Consider the following 21,737-nt stretch of genomic DNA (forward strand, 5'->3'; position numbering starts at 1 on the left):
TTTAATAGGAAAAACTTATTCGAGGGCTTTCCAGAAGCCATCTCAGAAGCACTCGTCAGTAGTGTTCAGACCTCTTATTTCATTTGACGGAATCGTGTCGAGTGGATATTCATAATAAATTCACTGATGTGGGTTCTTCTCAATAAATGTGTCTAAAATTTTAATTGTTCTGAAAAACTTTTTTCCCTATTGACTACATCAGCCTCTAATTCGACTTACATTTAGTGATATATAAAGTGGTTTAGTAAATAAGGTTTTTTTTTTAAATTCTTTTAACTCTATTGATAAGTAAACGAATATGAACTTTTTTATTTGTGTACTGATAAAATTTGGTGAAAATTAATAAATTCAAAAGCAAAATTAAAAAATTTGTAATTTCCAAAATAAAAAATATGTCTGTTTTAAAACACACACCACAAATAACCATAATTGGAACTGTAATTTATTGCAGCTTCTTTATTCGTGCACTTCTATATTAAAATAAAATCAGAAAATAATGCAAATCAAATTATTTTTAATTATGTGAATTTTTAGAAAGCCAATATATTATTTTTACCGGTGTTTGTTAAATAAATAAGAGTTAGTGTAAAAAAAAAATTCATCACTTCTTTTTACTAATACAAATAAACTTTGCACTACTTAAAAAATAATTAAGCATTCCCAAATGTTCAAAATTAATTGTCATCAATAGCTGAAGTGTAAGTAGTTTTGTGCATAACTTTACTAAAATAGTTAAACTTATATATATACTTGTATTATATTAAAAATTTAATTTTAAATTAAAGTTAAATAAATAATGAAATAAATAAAATTTTTTATATACAAATATATTGTTTTTCGATTTGAACCTGTCCATCTATACAAGTTGAACGTGTTTTGTAGTTATGAAAGTGATATCTGTTGAGATCATGTGAATTTAAAGTTAATGCTGTTTCGTCCTTTCATATTCTTTCTTCATAGTTCATTATTATATATTGAACGGAATCTTACGTTGTGTAGCTTCAACAATTTTATTTCAGTTTAAAAAATTTGTTATAATTAATTTTAATATCAAATAATACTTTAAAAACTAACTGTTATTAAGGAAATACCGCCACTAATGCTTGTTAATATATCGATATTTTTTATGATGTACCAATCAACTGTTATTACAAATAACGGAAAATAGTAAAAAGGGTTTTTATTAATTCATGTTGTTCTCATATGTTTATTTTTAATTTTTTTTGTTGTTTTTATTTGAAATAAGCAATTTTTCACATCTTATTTATTTTGTCATATTTTTGAATATTATTATTAGTATTATATTTTATACAAATACGTTGAGCACGGAACATTTTCAAAAAAAACATCAATGAAGGGTGTTTTGTTTATGTCCGTATAGATGTGTGACTTGCAGCTGTTGAGCACCAAATCTCAATCTGTAATTTAAAAATACACAATTTAAACATTAAACAAACTGTTGCACTGATGCTTTCAGTAAGAAGTGCATTAAAGTCTATTTACTTTCTGTAAAGAAAATGGTGCATGCTGTTTACTCCATATTTGAATTTATCTTTGTTTAATAAAAACCAATCTTGTTTGTCTTGTGTTGCCTTACAAAGGATACAAAGATACGTGACTTATGAGTAAAGAAAAGAATTGGTGTAGAGTATCCTTTTAAAACACAAATAAAGATGTTAATTAGAAATGTTTGTAATACTTTCCATAACAAAAATATGCTATGTTGTATTTATTTTTCAATGAAATTAAATTAAATTAAATTAAATTAAGAAAATTAATTATCTATAATAAATATTTTCGTTTAATTCCAGTAAATGAACAATTTGATATTAAAGTTCTAAGATTTTTTAATTGCGCATGTCAGCCACACCAACAATTAACATTGATACAAACTCTGGAAATTTTTCTGGTGATACCGATCAAGAAGATAGCATTATATTAACACAACTTAATGGAGTCGATTTTGTTATGAATTTATCTCCTAAACCATTAGTATCGAAGGCAATTTCTCAACATCATCAAATTGAGGAACACTTACTTAAGCAAAATATTTCAGTAGCAACTACAACAGATGCTGCCTCAGCAGCGGCAGTTGCAGTGGCACACCACAACAACTTATCAAATATTCACCATTTTCAAAATTTACATAATCAACACAGTACTTTGTTTAATAGCAACCATTCTACCCCCTTCAGTGTAACAGATATTTTGAATCCAATAGAGGAGTCATATCGGAAACTGGATCTAAACCCAAACCCCCCATCACCTTATAGGTAAAATATTATAACAATTAATATTTAATTTTTTTTTTTCAATTTGAAATTAGTATATAATTTCAATAACAGTAATTGAAAAAATAAATTCCTAATTAACATGCTTGCTTAAATTGATACACCGTAGTTATCAAAAGATATGCAAATGGGAGTCTATGGGTTCTATATTTAAAATCTAAAGATATCTTAATTATTAAATTTAGTTTTTTAGTCATTTATTTGCTTAACGCAATATATTGAGCGAATTGGCTTAAGTCTTTTAAAGGTAAACCATGTTTTGCTTATACATTTTACTTAAGGGAAATTCAGACTTGAATCGGTAACTATATGCATTTAGTAACCATTTATCTTAAATTATCCTAAAAAATCGGTATTTGGTCTGAATATCCTTTATGTATTTTATTTGCTAATATATAACACTCACTAAGTAGTGCAAAATGCGGATTTATAAAATGATAAAAGATTAAAGTTAGAATATATAATCTGGTCTTTATGAATAACATTTTCCAAATATTAAAAAATATCCTGAGAATTATTTTTTAATTCTACTGTATCATTGTTTATGCTGTTAACATTATAATATCTTATTGGGTTTAAAACAATATAACTATTAAAAATAAACTAGTTCTAATAATAAAGTAATAATAAACTAGTAATGAACTAATAATAAACAATTCAAGATAAAATTAATTAGTTGCTATTATTTTAATAAATAGTATTTTAATATGGATTGTAGTATAAGTTTTAAAACATAAATCATAAAACATAAATCACATAAAACATAAATTTTTAAAACATAAAAAATGATTTAACATTTATTATTTCGTGATTTACATGCATCTTTCAAATAAATTTTAGTAACTGAAAAATACAACTATACTTATTAGCATTATGAACTTTCCGAAAACTGCATCGGGTTATAACATACTTTATACTACTATATAATACCATTGATTCTAATTTTTTGATAATATAATATTATTTGTGTATTTTTAGATCAACTTCAAGTGGGAGCAGTATAAATTCACCTGGAGCTTTAGGACCAACAACAATGGCCAATCCATATGCAATGGGTTCATTATACCATAGTCCAGGAGTACAAAGTTATTGCGGACCGACAGATAACTTATCGCTAGCTGGTCATTATACAGACATGCGCAGTTCTGCAACCTGGTATGGTTCGACTGCAAATGACCCAAGATTTGCAAGTATGTAATTTCACAAAACAAATCAATATTATTAACTTATAACATACTCTTTATTTAAAATCAATTTATAAATAATTAAGTTTTAATATTAAAGAATCACGTATAAATAATATACTATAGATATCAAAAACGATTTAATTAACCCATATATTTACTTGGATCTTATTTAAAATTCTATTATATTCGAATATAGCTTGATTATTATTATTATTATTATTTTTAAATTACTAAAAAATTTGCCCTATTCACATACTGTGCATAAACTGAAATAAGAGTATTTTTCATTCAAATAAAAGCAATTTTTATTGAACTTTTTTTTTATCAACATTTCACGAATTTAACACACAAATTTTTAAAGTGGACACTTACGAATGTTAAGAAAAAATAATACTGAAAAAGTTCATCATGCAGTTTATTAAATAAACAGTGACGTAGCTATAATTTTAAATCAATTGTTAGTTTACAAACCTTTTTCGTTGCTTTGTTTTTTTAATAAAAAAAATCTATACTTAATAACATATACACTTATGGGCACTACATCCACTATTTCGTGATGAAGCAATTTTGTTTTTCAACCGAAATACAAATTTACACATAAAAAATATATTTATTTTCTTTTGCTGTAACATATCAGCCCGATCACGATGATAATAATTTTTTCTTAATATGTGACATTTAAGATAGGAGTTCATTGTGAAACTACAAATGTGAACATTTTGAAGTTACATATATAAAAATGGTAATGATAGGAGTATTTGCATAATACTCGATTTTTTAAATAAATTTTTTAAATATGTTAAATCGAATAATATAGATATCATTGAGCACAAATATTAGGCAAATATATTTGAATATATCTTAAATTGTTGTGCTGTATCAGTTCTAAATATTATAAAATATTGAAAGAATCATGCTTGAACTACCTGAAGGCATATGTTTCAAATCACTGTCATGCAAGCAATACTCAACACAAATTTTCTGATGTAAATGGGCAAAACTTAATATAATTATAATGTCTTAACTGCTTACCGCAACTATATATTAATTTGAGAACTAGATTCTTAATTTTACAATTGGTAAAGCTAAGAATTGAAAGTTTCTTATCATAATAAATATTTACATTGAAATACTGTTGCCATAAATCTCTTGTATGTAATATTTGGAATTGATCAGTTAGTACTCATTTGTAACTAAGAAATTAATAGTCAGTATATGGTTGGTTGGTTGCAGTGGCAGGCCATTAGATAACTTCTATGTACCTCAATTAGCGATTTTTCGCCGTTTTGCTACCACATTCCTCGCAAGAACCCAAGTATAGAAGAGTAGAGATTATTTAGTCTCTACTCTTGAATAGCCTGATAAACTATCAAAGAAGTATCTTCCTAAGAACCTAAATCTTCTGGACGCCAAAGCCGGACAATCATAGAGAAGATTTATTATGGTTTCTTTTTCTTGCGGGTTTCTACAACTTCTAATGTGAGGATTATGAGGAATGCGCAGTCTCCCTGTGTAGGCTCCTATACACCAATGATCAGGAAGCACTGCAGTAAGCCTTGCAGTGTTCACACGGATCTTTTTATTATAAGTTCCGAGGATCTGTTTTTATTATAGGTGTGCTATGTTAACTTGGAAGTTGCACATGACTTAAGTGCTTTCCATCTGTTATTGGCAAGTTGCAGAAAGTAAAAGCAGGTATATCTCTTAATGGTCTCTAGGGTATATAAATCGATACCGCCAGGGACACATCCAGCAAAGCACCAGAGCTGGCTAAACTGTCTGCTTTCTCGTTCCCTTCGATGTTCCTATATCTAGGAACTCAATCAGTACATATTTTTGAAATTTTTTTTAATTAAAAAATATTGTCTATCGAAAAACTAAAAACTTGTATGTATTATTTATATTTTTACAACCTAAGTTTAAATTTGAATTACTAAAGTTATCAAATGAGTACGTTTTCGTTTTCAAATTTATACAAGCGATTTTAAAATTTTCTTCTAATATAAAATAATCAATCAAGATAAGATTCATACATTATAATGTTTAATTTTCCTTATTTAAACGTTCTCTTGTATACTTTTTTTTGTGTTATCGTCAGGATATAAAAGACAATTTTTTTCAGGATCTTGTGGTCCTCCATGGCAACTCCTCTCTGTTAAGTAAAAACTAAATCGAATATTCAATTAGTTTATCATTTAACGTTATATTTAACATTATTGAATTTAAAAGTATTGTTTATAATATATCGACAAAAAGTTTATTCATTGAAGCATCTGATATATGTTTGACCGCAAAAGTTTTGAGCATTTAACATAAATAATTTTAACAATATAATACATATTGTATTATAGTATACATAGTTTTGCGCTAATGTGATGATTTTCCATCAGTTGATTTATTAAAATGCCGATGTAAATTCTTCCTTGAGTTTTATCAAGGAGCTTCATTTATGTCAATTATGTAACTATTACCATATATAACTTTTAAACAACATTGCGCGTATAAAACAATGATTCATGTTCACATAACACATGGAATGTTATGAAATTTGATTTTTATAAATATATAATTTGATTTAATAAATTTTACATACGTTTTAGGAATCACTTTTATGTTGCATGTACTTTTTATTTTCTGGTTTAATAGATCTGTAATAACATCTTTATTCTGTGAAAAAAAAATATTGTTTTGCAACTATCAAATATAACTTAACATTTTTAATTGGTTTCTGATATAGAAAATGTTTATTAATATTAACAGTAACATTAATATGACTTTCTCAGTATTACCTTAAATTTAATTCCTAAATTAAGTTCTAAATCATGCCTCTACAAACATAATAGTATTGAAATTTAACAATTTATAATAAAAATAAAAATATAATTAATTAATTTAATTATTCTATAGCTAGTTTATGATTTCGTTCTAATATAAACACAGCAAGTGAATTTCACAGCAAATTAACAAAAACTCCAGAAAAATATTGCGAACATAAAAGTCAAATTTGGCTTTATATCAGCTGGTTAAGGAGCACTAACTCTGAGCTTCAAATTTGGCAGGGCACGAGTTCGATTCCTGGTACTTGGAGTCTCAAAAAAATTATTTACGCATAATTAAATACAAGAATAATTTCTAACACCACTGATGATGAGTATTTGGCAATACTCGAAACAGCTGTATGATCACCCATAAATTCAATTAATTTAAATAATATAAAAAATAATTTTTGCTGTTGTAGTTTACTACTTTTCGAAAACGTCTTTATGAAAATGTTTATTTAAAAAAATTTAATTGAATTATTGTCTTTAAATCATTTATTAATTGAAAACTAAAAAAGAATATTTTTTGAAACCAAAATGAACGATTCTAGTAAATTTCCGCATTAAATCAGAAGTGGAGGTGATTGAAATAAAATTGAATATAACTGGAAAGGAATTACAAAACCGTGACCTTAACTGAGTACCATTTATTACTACTTTTAAAATATATCTTTTCTATTCGTTATTTTATACATTTTTGAAAACTTCTTTTTTGCATAACTTTCGTGGGTTAGATATCAGGTTAGAAGTATTGTATTGACAAATAAAGTTTATTAAATTTATAGTATTATACAAATTCTTATTCAAATCAGTACTGGCGGCAACAATAAATTTTGGGATACTTTTGTAGATTGAGCCATAAATTCATTATTGTATGTTACAAATTTTTCATTTCTTTGACATAATTTCCATTAATTCTATTTCCATTAATTTTGAATTTAGGAAATTTACTTTCGACAGTAATCTTTAAAGTGGATTTTCTGAGGTTTGCAACTTCAAGATAAGTTGCACGATTTATCTTTTCAGTGTTAACAAAGATCTTTGTTTTCAAATTTGTTTTTGCGTTTAAAAACACAAAGAAATCTCACGGCGCCGAGTATATAATACTTTAATCCATGCGAAAGTTCTGAAGTTCTTCATGTTTTTTTAGTAATGTGTGTTGGCGTGTTATCTTGTTATTATCGACACCTGATATGTTCCTGATTTCTGTTACTGGTTTTAACGGGATTAGCCCCTTCTGGGCTGCCTGTAGAACTAAACTTTATAATCTGTTACATTTTTAGTAAAGGTGCTAGACCATCCGTTTTAAAATATATGAAGCAAATATTTGCGTAAAATCCAAATAACCTATCGTAATGATTTCTTTATTCAATCAAGATGATTGTTTAATATTTGGAATACAGTCGTCAAGCCAGGTTTATTAGTAATTATTTCCAATTCTCTAACTTCATCCATTTTGAACTTTATTAAAACGACACTCACGTCATCAGTCGAAGACACTGTTACAAGCGATAGTTCATTCTTTTCACTTGTTATCTGGCACTCAATAAATATTTATATACGCGTGTTTAAATTTGTATTATTTTATTTATATTTTGACTGCTTAAAGTAAAACTTTAAATGAAATATCGCAATACTATACCAAATCAGCTGCCATTTTTAAATTTGTTTGGCAAAGTTTTGTTGGTTCCTTTTACGTCTCAAACAAATTTATTCGCCTAGGCTAAAAATGAGACTAATATTACTAGGCGGAACTTAATTTCTTTTTTTATGCAATAGACTTCTCTAACCACCATAATTAAATGAAAGAGGCAAAATTCGCCTAAAAATCTAATAAATACATTTAATACAATTTATCCTATAGCATAAGCAACGTATTGAAAAAATTAGAAGTGAAATATAAAATTACTATAAACTGGTGTTTCTTAACGTAGGGCATGCACCTCACATAAAGGCATTAAATTGTTAAGAGGAGCAATAAGAAATTATACGTAAATAGATTTTGTAAATTTTTAACCAATGGCAATCAGAATGTTTCCTGGAAAGATTGTAGGATAGATGAATGTTACAATTGTGGCATTAATGGCCCAAAGCAGAAATAGTGTAATCCCTATAAAAAGATAATAATGAACTGATCTGCTTATATTTAAGTGGGGTGTATTACACAAAAAGGTTGAGAAATACTAATATAATTTTTTTTACTAGGAGATTTTAAGAAACCCTTTATAAATATGATGGACCATGAGAGATGTGACGAATTACATACAATGCATCTACATCTAGACATGTAACACGCAGTATACCACATATAATGCAACACATAGTATTCGTTTGGAACTTGAACTAAACTTGGTGCAAGACTATAAAAATTTTGGTACACAACCATAATTTTGGGGAAAGACTATTACAAAGGAAACTGACAAATGATTTAACGAGTTCAGATTAATGACGCTTAATAGAAATAACTGAAAAGCCAATATAGTACTATGAGTCATGTCATCGACTCGGAAAATTAATCCTGCTTGTAATTTAGTGTATAGTTAACACTTTTTAACATTCGAAAGTCTTTCGATTGCCCGAAACACTAAGTTCATCTCTGTGAGAAAGTGGAGTGTGATCATGTGAAAATGCAACGCAAACAAGGAAATTATTTTTAGAATTATATTTCCTACAATCGCAATTTGTTATGGACGTTATAACCATTAAGGCAAAAAGTATAATTTTCATTATAAGAGTGAGTAAGTCACTAAAATAGTTTATTCAATTAAATTTAGTCAGATGGGTAAAGGTCTGATTTCGCTTAATGTCTAAATTTGAAGAACAACTCATCATTCAAGAAAACTAAAAGGTTATGGATTATGTATGCTGCAATGACTACACAATTCATCCAAGCAAATTATAGTGAGCTTAACTTTACTTAACATGTTCGCATAAATAATATTGGTAAGCTCGCTTAACAAGACTAATTTCAATGTCAATAAATTTAAAATATTGTGTTGCTATTATAGAGACTGACTAATTTTAATTTAGATCAAATATTAAGATCCATCAAAGGACCAAAAATCCAAAAATCTTGACAAATATTCTGATATTAGCATAGATAAAACAATAAAAATAATTCCCAACAGGATTTACTTTTTCTCTGTGAGTTTATTTACAATCAAATATTAATATAGGTGTTTCAGATTATAATTTCTTTGAAATTACTAAAAGTTTTAACGAATAATTTTAAACATTAAATAAATTCAATGTAGAATAAACTTTGTTTCCGTAGAAAAATATACACAAAATAACATACTTGTATATATGGCATGATGAATCCATTTGTACATAAAATTGACCACACATGCTTTACTGTCAAGTGGATGAATATGCTGTCTTATGTCCGCAATTATGACATGCTGTTGTTGGATCTGATAAATTTATGTTAATATGTAAGTGCATCATAGACTTTGTATGTGCGCGATATATCGCCACGGACTTCGAAATGGGATAAGTTCTTAAGATTGTAAGGAGATACATTTTTTTCACAAGACTTAATAAAACCTTGTTGTCTAGATATCAGAGACTATAGTAAACTATTTTTTTTTTGTGGACCTTGTTTTAACTGATACGACACAACGATAGCTGCATGCATCTTAAAGAAATTATTAAAATTTTTTCATCTAAGACAAATATTGTCAAACATTGACAGCTTTCTTATAGCCTTAACATTCGTCTAATAGAGAAAGCTGCAAATACGTATATTATTGTATTGAAATAATATATTTTAAAGTTATTTGTATTTGACTAAGAACTAAATAGCATTTACAAGTTAATTTTTTTTATGTCAAATTAATTTGAATACTTCACCGAAAAGAAGTAAAATGTGAAGATTTTAATTTACTATTTATATCCTATATTGTAATCAATGTTGGTAGTAACACTTCTTAAGAACTTTTGTTTAAACTTTAAATCGATTATTTAAACCTCGACTACAGTAGTTAAAAAACGTGAATAGATTTCTTTCCTTTTCCTCTTCTTTCTCAATGAGAAAGAATACTATACCTCCTCCCAAAGGAGAGTGGTTTCGAACAAATTCTAGCGTAACTCGAAACCCATTAAATCGATATTTGACCATTTTGACTGAGGATATTCAGCTTTTGAGGACACTCCATTATCAGCCTTGAAGTCACCTGAGATTTTATTGCTTGCTGGTCATCACTTAGAATGGCTAGTTTATAATTCTGATAAATACGTTTTAGGTTTAAGTGCACAATTGTGTTCAGTTTAAAAACTTTTTATAAAATTAAACTTCGAGTGCATGGTTGGCTTGTGGCATTAAAATATCAGGAAGTTGCTTTGAAACAATATTAAATTTCTTATGATTAAAACAACTGCTCGATCACTCTTCACTTGCGATTGGCTGTAAATGTGAGTTCTAAGGGAACTTCAATGGATGCCGTCGGAGTTGCTTGTCTTTGTATCATGTTGAGTGTGTTAATTACTGTTTATTGATTTATGTGATTCACTGCTTATGGCTCTGATAACTACTGTATAAATGCACCGGAGTAGTTTTGGTGTTAAGTCCTATCTCATACCTGTGATAAATCTGCATATCATGATACTCTTTCTATATATTTATTTAGTGTACAGTTCTTACAGTAATATTTAAACTAATACTATTCATAAGAATCTTGTTTTCGTCTCTCGTTTCAATACTATCCCATTTAGGCCGATGAGTCTGAGGAACTTAAGTTAATATTTTCTCGTGAGTAGCTTTTGCTGAATAAATATTGTACTACATACACTCATAATTATTCTTTTTACCTATCAATATCGCAATATATGTATTTCATTAGTTTATACTCTTCTGATTCTAGAACTTTTCTGCCATAAACAACTACGTTTCGCAATCCACGAAAAACTTCTTATAGATGGTATTGATGCCAATTGTCGGACGTACTTAGTTATATTTTACCATGCCATCATAAGAAGTTAATGTCATATTTAAGCCTTAAATACCTTCAAACCTATTATTTGCCATAAAGAGTTATTTTTTTAACTACGTATTAAGATTTTAGCCCTTCTAAGTACAATTTAACTATAATATAATAAGTATAATAAGTGATATCAATGACCAGCAGTTATTCTTGTTTTTACCGTCTATGAAAATTTGAAAAATGTGATGAAAGAATAGAATTTTAAAATAATACTGCCATAATGTCGTAATATTGATATTTAATAACAAAAATCTGATTATTTCTATTTGCTCTCAATAATTGTTGTGAAACAAATTTTTTTTAGATATACCATGATATCAAAAATTATTTTCTGAACAGTCCCATATAGCATTTTACAGTACGTATACCTCGTGTATTTATACCCATGCCCTTACAAATATTATTTTGCCTTAAGTCTGCATCATTTAATATTGTATTTAAGGAATTAATTACATTTAATTTTATTTAAAATATGTAACAGTAAACGTACAGCATATTTATTATCTTTAAAATGTTGTCCATTTTCTCTTTCATGAATCAACAGAACTGTATATAAACTTAATAATTTATATAACAAATTGGAAGAAGAAGAATGTATTTTTAACAAAGAAAAATATTGCTATTAGATTATTAGAGATTATTATACCTTGATTTAATAAAACGTTTCGTATTCGAATGATAAAAGTGTCACTTTTATAATGAAATTCCCTTTACGATTTTACGATTTAATAGAAATGTGAGTTACAGGTTTTTATTCTCCTTTAATTCTACTTTAAGTACAGTCAGGTTCGATGTCGGTATATGATTTATTCCGATCAAATTATTTCAAACATATAAGTGGTGTAAATATTGCACATTAATTGTGTGATCATTGTTGATTTAGGTAGTGCACGTTATATTCCAATGTTTCGGAGAAGTAGTTAGTGTTACTTCTTGGTTGTTTGATTCCAAAATCCACTTCATAAGATCACAAAATTAATAATATTGGTATAATTTTTGCTGGAAAGATATCATTAAGCCTAAATTCATTACTTATTATATTATTATTTATTTTTATTGTTAAATGTAATTTTGTGTTTTAATTATATTTAAAATGTTTATGCAACATTCAGACATCTAAATTTGATGAATTCAGATTCATAAAATTTATTCAGATCAATTTTTACAAACCGAGTTCGTATGGTTTATGTGACATATTTTTACCAAACACTATATATACATGTTGGTAGCGATTTAGATAAAATTTCTCTAGTTTAGTTTAGGTATTTTGAAAATTTAAATATTAAGTGAAATGAAAACTTTGACAAAATTTAGTTATTTCTTATTAATATTGTCAGTCTTTTTTTATTATTCTTTTAACAGTTTCCAGATTAATGGGAGGTTCAGCGAATAGTTCAATGAGCCATATGGGCAACATGGGTGGCCTTGCAACATGTAGTGTAACAGATGCTAAACCCTTACAATTTCCTTTAACACAGAGAAGAAAAAGGCGAGTCTTATTTACGCAAGCTCAAGTAAGTAAAAAAGAAATTGTTAATATTATTAAATAGAAATTGATATGACTTAATTAAATTCAACAATAATTTCAAAAAATTTAATTACATTGCTGAGAAAAATCCATAGTAATATATCATATGTTTTAGAAGTTGTATAAATAGCTGTAAAATAATAGTAATAAAAAACTTACCATTAATAATAAAGTAGTCGTCTAATTAAATGAAAGATTTGTAATTGCGAAATCGAATAAAAACGTTAATGAAAGAAATATAGCCTTTAGGATTTCAGTAATAGTTTTTTAAAAATATAATTTTTTTTGATAAATTGATATTCTTTATTGACTTTTTATATGCTTTTTCTTGTAAGTCTCATAAAAAAAAGTTAAAAGTATCTTTGGAAAAATCCGTGAGTTTAAAAACTGTAAAATTGGCTTGCATATAAAACATGCTGCATATAAATGGACCAACAGGCGGTCATAGTGAAGTTGATGCGATTTTTCGTGCTGATCAACGACATTTGTATACTAAAAGATGAAATAAGCCTTGACCAAAGCGTTGCAATTATTTTCTTATACCTTTTTTTTATATATACCCATATGAGTGCTATAGAAATACCAAAAATAATTTACATACATTTAAACTGAAAAAATGGTTTAGCTCTGAATTGCACAAATTATATGTATGTACCTATGTATATAATTATATTGTAGAATATAACACTATTTACATAAGAAATTAATTAAATTTTATATTTAATTTTTTCTTAATATTTAAACTAGTAAATGTTGGTTGATTATTTAACTTAAAACAAAGTATGGAGTTTAACACATGTGGAAACTCCACTGTGTGCACTGTGGTGGATCATATTATGCAGAAGTAGATATATTCCAGATTGAATTGATAGTTTTTTAAAATTAAATTTTAAAATTTTTATTTATATTTAGAATATTTTGTTTAGCATAACTTAAATAGTCGTAAATGTGTTTACAACCTTATTAAATGAGGATAGATTGAAATTTCTACCTGTGTACGCATATAGTAATAAAATTTTTGAAGTTAAAGGTGTAATTGTTTGTAATGGTGTAATATCTATTTGTGTTAGGTATTTAACTTGGAGAAATCTTTGCGTAATGTACTTATTTGTTTTAAATATTTCCCTCGTTAATCATTTTCAATATGCAGTCAGTCAGCTTGAATATTTTGTATTATTTATTTTGATTCGTCTTTGGGTTAAACGTATTTCACTGATCATATATAGATACATTTTTATTGATTCCTATTGAATGAAGTATAGTCCAGGTTTATTTATAGATGTTTTAGATAATGCACCGTGAAACACTAGCTTTTATGGTATATTTTATAATTTAAGGGTATTTGTATTAAATTATATTATAGAATATATGCACATACGTTTTAAATTATTTAATTTCTCAAGATATGAGATATGATATGTTTCTAAAATTAAAGTAGTCAAAGGGTATTAGCTCATATATATTCTTTTGTAAAAACAGTTGTGTAACAGTCGCTCGTGTAAAAAGTTATATTGATGGGAAAATGAGAAAATATCTAAATACTGTAATGCTTTATTACTATAAAAAAGGTGAAGGTGAAACTGCTGTAAAAACATACCGAAAATTTTGTGTGGTTTACAATGAGAATACTGTGAGTGAACTCCGGAACCAGACGCGGCTTACTCGATGCCACTTTGTGAATTTACATGTCAAAGATGTACTTTACTCTGATCGAAGGATTTCAACAGTAACCACATGAAAGTTTGAAATCATTTAAAAAAACCAGGCTACGCAAAAACGCACGATCTTTATTTATAATACAAATTAACGAAAAAAAAATTTAATTGACCAAATTATCATCAATAAAAAGCTGTTGAAACACAACCCAATCGAAACATTTTGAAAATGATTCATTACCGGTGATCAAAAATGGATTAATTGGGAAAATATTCAACACCAGCGATTATGTTCACACGCCGGTGACCCTCTACAATAGATATCAAGCTTGGTTTGACGACAAAAAAGATGAGATTAGGTAGGAATCGTCTATTACGAGCTGCTTCAGTCAAGTAATACGGTTCATTCGGTCTTCTACTGCTCATAACTCGACCACTTGAACGAAATAATCAAGGAAAACCGATAAGAATTGGGTAACAAAAAAAGAATTGTGTTCTATCATGATAATGTCAGGTTGCACACATTTTTGATGACTTGGAAAAATTGGCGGAACACGGTTAAGAAATGTTGATGCATTTACCATGTAACCTGGACCTCCTAGGTGTCCTCTTTGTTGAAAATTTCACCAACTGCTCAAGACTTCCCATTAAATAACATTTTGCCAACCTCCGAGTATTCTCTTATATGGTTACACAATGAACCAACAGGCCTAATCTTTTTGGATCGCCGATACAACTTAACCTTACCTAACCTGAACATTGCATCGTGTGACTACCATTTATTTCAGTTTCTACACAACTCTCTTAATGGTAAACAATTGGTCGACAGAAGAGCCATTAAAAATTATTTGCTCGAGTTTTTTGGCAGTAAACTCTAGAAGTTCTACACCATTAAAACTATGAAGTTATTGAAAAAATGGCAGTAGGTCATAAATAATAATGGTCAATATATATTTATTTAAAACTGATTTTCAAAAAAGAAAACATTTGTTTAAAAATGTAACAAAAACCGCGAATATTATTAATACTGCGTTAATTCTTGAAAATACCTGAATTTACCGAAATTGCGCTCAAATTTCGGTTTTATATCGGGATAAAATTCAATTTCAGATAAGTGTTTAAAATTTTCTGGTGATATTTTAACAATGGATCAGCAGGTATACCTTTTGTAATAGATGAATAGAGATTTACTTACTTCTGTACTTGAATACCCATGTTATGTGGTGTGGTATACTTTGAAACATAATGCCGAAACTTTACAACATTAGCTCTATGTATTTGTTTTAAGGTCATTTTTCAGATTTCAATGTTAATTGTTTTTAATACTAATATTCTAATTTTAATGTTAATAATCATTGTTAAACAGGTTCACCAAAATTTAAATAAATAATTAAGATATTTTCAAAATTTGTGAGTATTTATTTATAATAAAGCTTATATTAACAATATAAAAAAGTTTAAAAATTTAAATAAATTGTTTTAGTTATTTAAACGAACGGGATTTTAAAAAAATAAGTCAAAAAGCTTTGTGTCGTCGGCGTTGTACAGATTAATCTAGTAAAAATTATCGATAAACTGTAATTTTTATTTTAATTTATATATATTGTATAAATGTGTAATGTATAAAAATAACATATAGTAATATATGTAATAATTTATATTAATATATACAATAGAATGAAGAGGATGACTATTAGATATAGACTTCATTAATATTAATTTAAGTGCAATATAGACAATAGATTAAAGAGGATGACGAAGATATAGTTTTAGTAATATTAATTTATGTTAGATCGTGATCCTGATTCTCGTGATGATGATTCTCAAGGAGAGTCGAAATATAGAATATAATTAAAAATATTAAACGTTGAATTATTTAACAAAAAGTGACACATAGCCGGATTAAAAAATATATAAAAACCATTATTAAAAAAAAAGGTCGATAAATAAATTCAAAATTTAATAATATAAAAATATATTTAATGCAAATGTAATTATATGCAAAGAGGGGTTTTGAAGAAACCCCGCAGTTAATAGAGAGTAAAAGTGCTCAGGTGCACTGACTCAACTAGCCTCTACATAATAATAATAATATAATATTAATTTATGTTAGACAATAATCATCCTTATATATATATATATATATATATATATATATATATATATATATATATATATATATATCTATATCTATATCTATATCTATATATATATATATATATATGATGATTATATTGAAAAATAATAAACAAACGTTGAATTTGAACAAAATTCAAAATTTAATAATATAAAAATATATTTAATGCAAATGTAATTATATGTAAATATTAAATGTATAAATAAATGTTGAATTTGAACAAAATTCAAAATTTAATAATATAAAAATATATTTAATGCAAATGTAATTATATGTAAATATTAAATGTATAAATAAATGTGAAAAGTAAATAGTTTCACAAAGTATTTTTTATTTGCCACGTTCCAAAATGAAACATTCTTTATGCTCTTAAATCAGAGACTGCATTCTGGGACAATCCTGTCTGATTTTTATTTACATTAAAAATATATATTTACATGGAAAAAGTCTTAATATTTCAATGAAATAAATGTATATTTTAATCGATTTTTTTGCCCTAATAGGTATAACAGAGGTTTAAAGTTTAAACATTTATTTGTGACTTAAAATTGCTGTAGATTTGTATTTTATTTAAAATTGAATTAGGAATCAAGTTTAATTTTTGCAAATAAACATATTGAGATGTGAATGTCACTACACATATTTACAGTAGTGAGCTAAAAATTGAGCGCATCTACGTACGTTTATACATACAAAAACCTCAATATTCATATTCACGTAGTAGAACTCTGCAAATATAAACTCATAAAATTGTTTTTATTTAAAGAAGACTTGGAATTTGAAGTGCTCAGTAAATACAAAATTCATTTTTCATTATAGCTTGCACGCCACGTCAAATAATGAAAATAAATATATTTTCTGTATCGTACATCTGTCAAGTTAGAGGCAAGAACACTGCTCATAAGATTATTTATATAGTATAATACCTTTTGGTGGTTGTTAAATTTGAAGAACCATAATTATGATTAAAACGAATATATATCTTTAATAAATAGTTAAGATATTTAATTACATTTATTATTTTTTAAAATTGAAACAATGTTGACAACTAAACAAATTGCAAAAATTTGTTTTGAAAAGATATTTACATTTCATGACATAATAAAAGTAACTGAAAAAAGTAAAAAAATGAAAGTTTTCGTGTTATTTGTAATTAAAGGTTTATGTAGGTTTATAATATTTTGAATTTAAATAGCATCGCCTTATATGTAAAACGCGGACGTCTTAAATTTTGTTTGCTCATATTTACAATCAATGTTGTATCAAGTGCTGTATTTTTGCATAAGGTCAAAATAAGCGGGGTATTTAGTTATAAGTTAAGTTATCCAGGATATTCCGATAATTTGTTTTTGTTACCTTGGTAGTCAGACAAGAGGATATATGCTCACCGATGCTGAATTCTGTAAGCCAGGGTTGTCATGCATGTTTCTGTTCCATTAATCATGCTATATAACTATGCGTGAGACATGACATACTACAAACACAATAACGAAAAATTTGTATATGTTTACAAAGTGATGCATTTGAACTATTTTGCATTTTGACCTTGACAGATCTTTGACGAAAACCGTTTTAAGAAAAAATTTGAAGATGTGAGAAAGATGGTTTGATATTCCTCATGGGGAATTAACTACTAGTGAAACTCACTAGTAATAAAATTCAGTGAAGGATAGTGGGTCATCAAACTGGAAAGTTATTTGGTAAGCTACTTGAAATAGCACACAATAGAAATAATTGAATGTCACTGATAAATCTTATTTGTGAATATATAGTGTTTATAACTTTTTGAAGTTGTAAATTCGGCAAATAATACCTAATTCTATCTATTTGGAATTGCTTTAAAATATCGGGCAATTTAAAGCAATATATGTCTGAAATAATTTATATTGGTTTATTACTGTTTTGCATTTGTATTTTGTGAATTAACAATGCCATATTTTCAAATTTTCAATATACTTGTAGAAAGAGAAATATATAACATATATGGTATTTCGAATATGGAATAAAATAGACCAATAATCTTCTATAGTAATTAAATTCAATTTGTGAATGCATTCCATCAACATCTCGTCTAATGTCATAATCTATTGCAAATAAATTTTCAATTTGAAATTTTCTTTTATAATCTGCTTAAATCACAATTACATTTTCCAATTAGACTTACTGATGCGAAAGTATGTAACTGATGGCACCCATTAATTGAATAAACATTTAAATTTATTCTTTTCATAAAACAAAAAATACAATTTTTTGTATTCATCAATCAGTGACTTCCAAATTATTTCGATCCAAGTGATCTATTTATTTGTTACAGGTATGGATGATATTGGTTTATAATATTATTATAAATTCTGTCACCATCACAGTATTTGCATTGTCATAGTGGCACTCCATCTCAAATTTACTTTCAAGTTCATCTCGTAATATGGAAAAAATCTTCACAGTCAACCTAAATTGTTGTCAATGGAAGTCTTCTGCATAATTGAGCGTGATCAAAATGGGTGGATTTATAAGACTAATAATGCGGCAATTTAAAGATATTATTTTTCAACGAAGAAATACGCTTCATTATATTATGTTTGTGTATTCACACATAATTTTTAGATTACAATGCACTTGTTGCATGTTATGAAATTAAAATAGAACGAAAAGTAGATATTAGACATTAATAAACATAGATTTTGTTATTCTTTAAACATTTACATTTCAAGCTTAAAAGAAATTAGTATATAGAAATACAAATGAAATAATTTAATTATGTTGAAGCTAGTTGAGTCAGTGCACTTCAGCACTCTCTACTAACTGCGAGGTTTCTTCATAACCCCTCTCTATTACTCTCTATGGATTATTATAAATCACTTCATCAGACTAAGCAATAACTGACCTCAGATCTGCATACCTCTCCAATATCTGCCTATAATTTTTCTGAGATTCGATAACGCAATATTGGTAAGCCTGTCAGTTTTCGCAAAAGTGTATTGTCATTTAATATTAGACAAGAAATAAACAAAAAAATGTACATTTTTATATTAATAAAGTTATTCATATTAACAAAATTGCAATTTAGTGCAGTTTGAAATATTAGGAATTCTTAAATAATTAATACAGATTGAAAACTAGAACGAAATTTATATAAATGTACTTTGATGTATGTATAAGAAGAAATTATTAACAAAAAGATGAAAATTGCTGAAACTTTCAATCTTTCCTCACAAGTGTTATAGTACGCTAACATCACTGGGATTTATATTTATCTCGTCAAGTCATTCTAAAGATTTATTAAAATTTTAATTGCTTTACTGTGTTCACTTTGATATGCATTGTTTTAATAATTCTTTTCACGCTTTCATTTCCATTACTATTTTAAGCTTTTTTACTTTTGGTTGAGATTTGAACATCTTCATTATATTTCTTTGATATTAAAAAATAAATAATCAACCTGAAATATTATCAGTATAAATCTTTTAATGAATAAATAATTTTTGATTAGTGAATAAATTTTATTTATTTTAAAAAGTCGCTATTTTAAAGTTTTTTTACTTTTTGAAGCGATGCGGATATCTTCATTATATTCCTTAAATATTAAAAAATAAATAATCAGCCCACAAAAATGTGTACAAATCTTATCATAAATAAATAGTTTTTAATTAATAAATAAAATTTATTTATTTTAAATAGGCGCTATTTTAAAACTTTTTTACTTTTGGTTGCGATGTGGACATCATCATTATATTCCTTACATATTAAAAAATAAATAATCAGCCTGAAATATTATCAGTATAAATCTTATAATAACTAAATAATTTTTGATTAGTGAATAAATTTTATTTATTTTAAAAAGTCGCTATTTTAAACCTTTTTTACTTTTTGTTGCGTTGTGGACATCTTCATTATATTCCTTAGATATTAAAAAATAAATAATCAGCCGACAATAATAAGTATAAATCTTATCATGAATAAATAGTTTTTAATTAATAAATAAAATTTATTTATTTTAAATAGTTATTGCATTCATAAGAGGAGTAGAATTCTAACTTTAGTATTTCTGACGTGAAGAAGGTTTACTATGTGTTCTTATTGGTATTTCTATAATGAACGAATCCTTTCTCGCATCATAGCTAGAGGGATATCCTCTCTAGGGTCTTCACTATTGATTAAATATAAAGTATTCCTTCAACATTAGTTCATTTTTAAGATGTTGCTAGGCAAACTTTTAACTAAATGAAACACCTCAGTTTATTTGGCTAGAATTTATGCCAAATGTAAGATAGTAGTATAATTTTTTTTGAATTTTGATGGGCTAAATTAGTGATGTTAAATTTGGTTTTTTAAACATTTCTACTGTTTTCAATTCTCTTTTATTATGTCTCGTTTTCACTATGTCATTTTCAATGTTAAATATTGTCAGTATAAGGAAAACGGGTAATCATATGATGTCATATTCGCATTCTTGTCATGTAATGAAAACGCATTTGACACACCAGTCAATTATAATTGTCATTTTAAATGACGTAGTGAAAACAAGGCACCATAATAAAATGGTAACATCAAGAAACCATGAAAATCGAAATTAAAAAAATTCAAATTTTTGTTAAAAATATTTTTTATGTTTTTCATTTATTCAAGAGTAAACTATCAAAGAGTTTGAAACAAATTGCTATTAATAGTGACGTTTCGAAAAGAAGTGAACTATAACAACAAAAATTCATTTTTATATTATTTTATTTCAATAATTGAATTTTTGGCTGATCATACCTACAGCTATTTCAATTATTGCCAAATATCCATCATCAGTGTGGTCTTGGAATTATTTCCTATATTTAATTATTCGTAAATAATTTTTTGAAACTGCAAGTACCAAGGGTTGAACTCGTTCCATGCTAAATTTAAAGCTCTGACTTAGTAATAATTAGCCAACTGACCCAACGCCGTATTTGACTCGAACTTGAAGTTTTTGTTAATTTGCTATGAAAGTTCATTAACTACTTCATTAACACTACTTTTTGAAGCTCTATAATAAAATCAAAAGTTTTTATTAAGTAAAATAGTCACTACTCTCATATTGAAATTAACATCAAATTTGTTATTGCACTTTGATAAAATAAAGGTGTAAAAGAAATTGGCAACAAAACTAAAAC

General features: G+C 26.7%; 1 protein-coding gene across 2 annotated transcripts in view; it reads left to right on the forward strand.

The window, feature by feature from the left end:
* Positions 1 to 560: 560 nt before the first annotated feature.
* The window catches only part of LOC119681165 (homeobox protein Nkx-2.1), a 35,695-nt gene continuing 14,518 nt past the window's right edge, over positions 561 to 21,737 (forward strand). The window contains exons 1-4 of one of the 2 annotated variants that reach the window (XM_038094275.1): positions 561 to 698; positions 1,812 to 2,273; positions 3,270 to 3,481; positions 12,642 to 12,793. In XM_038094275.1, the coding sequence (XP_037950203.1) occupies positions 1,858 to 2,273; positions 3,270 to 3,481; positions 12,642 to 12,793 (780 nt within the window). In that variant the 5' untranslated portion in view covers positions 561 to 698; positions 1,812 to 1,857. The remainder of the gene's footprint in view (positions 699 to 1,811; positions 2,274 to 3,269; positions 3,482 to 12,641; positions 12,794 to 21,737) is intronic. The other variant, XM_038094276.1, reaches the window with a different exon arrangement.

The sequence above is a fragment of the Teleopsis dalmanni genome, chromosome 2, assembly GCF_002237135.1.
Source record: "Teleopsis dalmanni isolate 2A chromosome 2, ASM223713v2, whole genome shotgun sequence".
Lineage (NCBI taxonomy): Eukaryota > Metazoa > Arthropoda > Insecta > Diptera > Diopsidae > Teleopsis > Teleopsis dalmanni.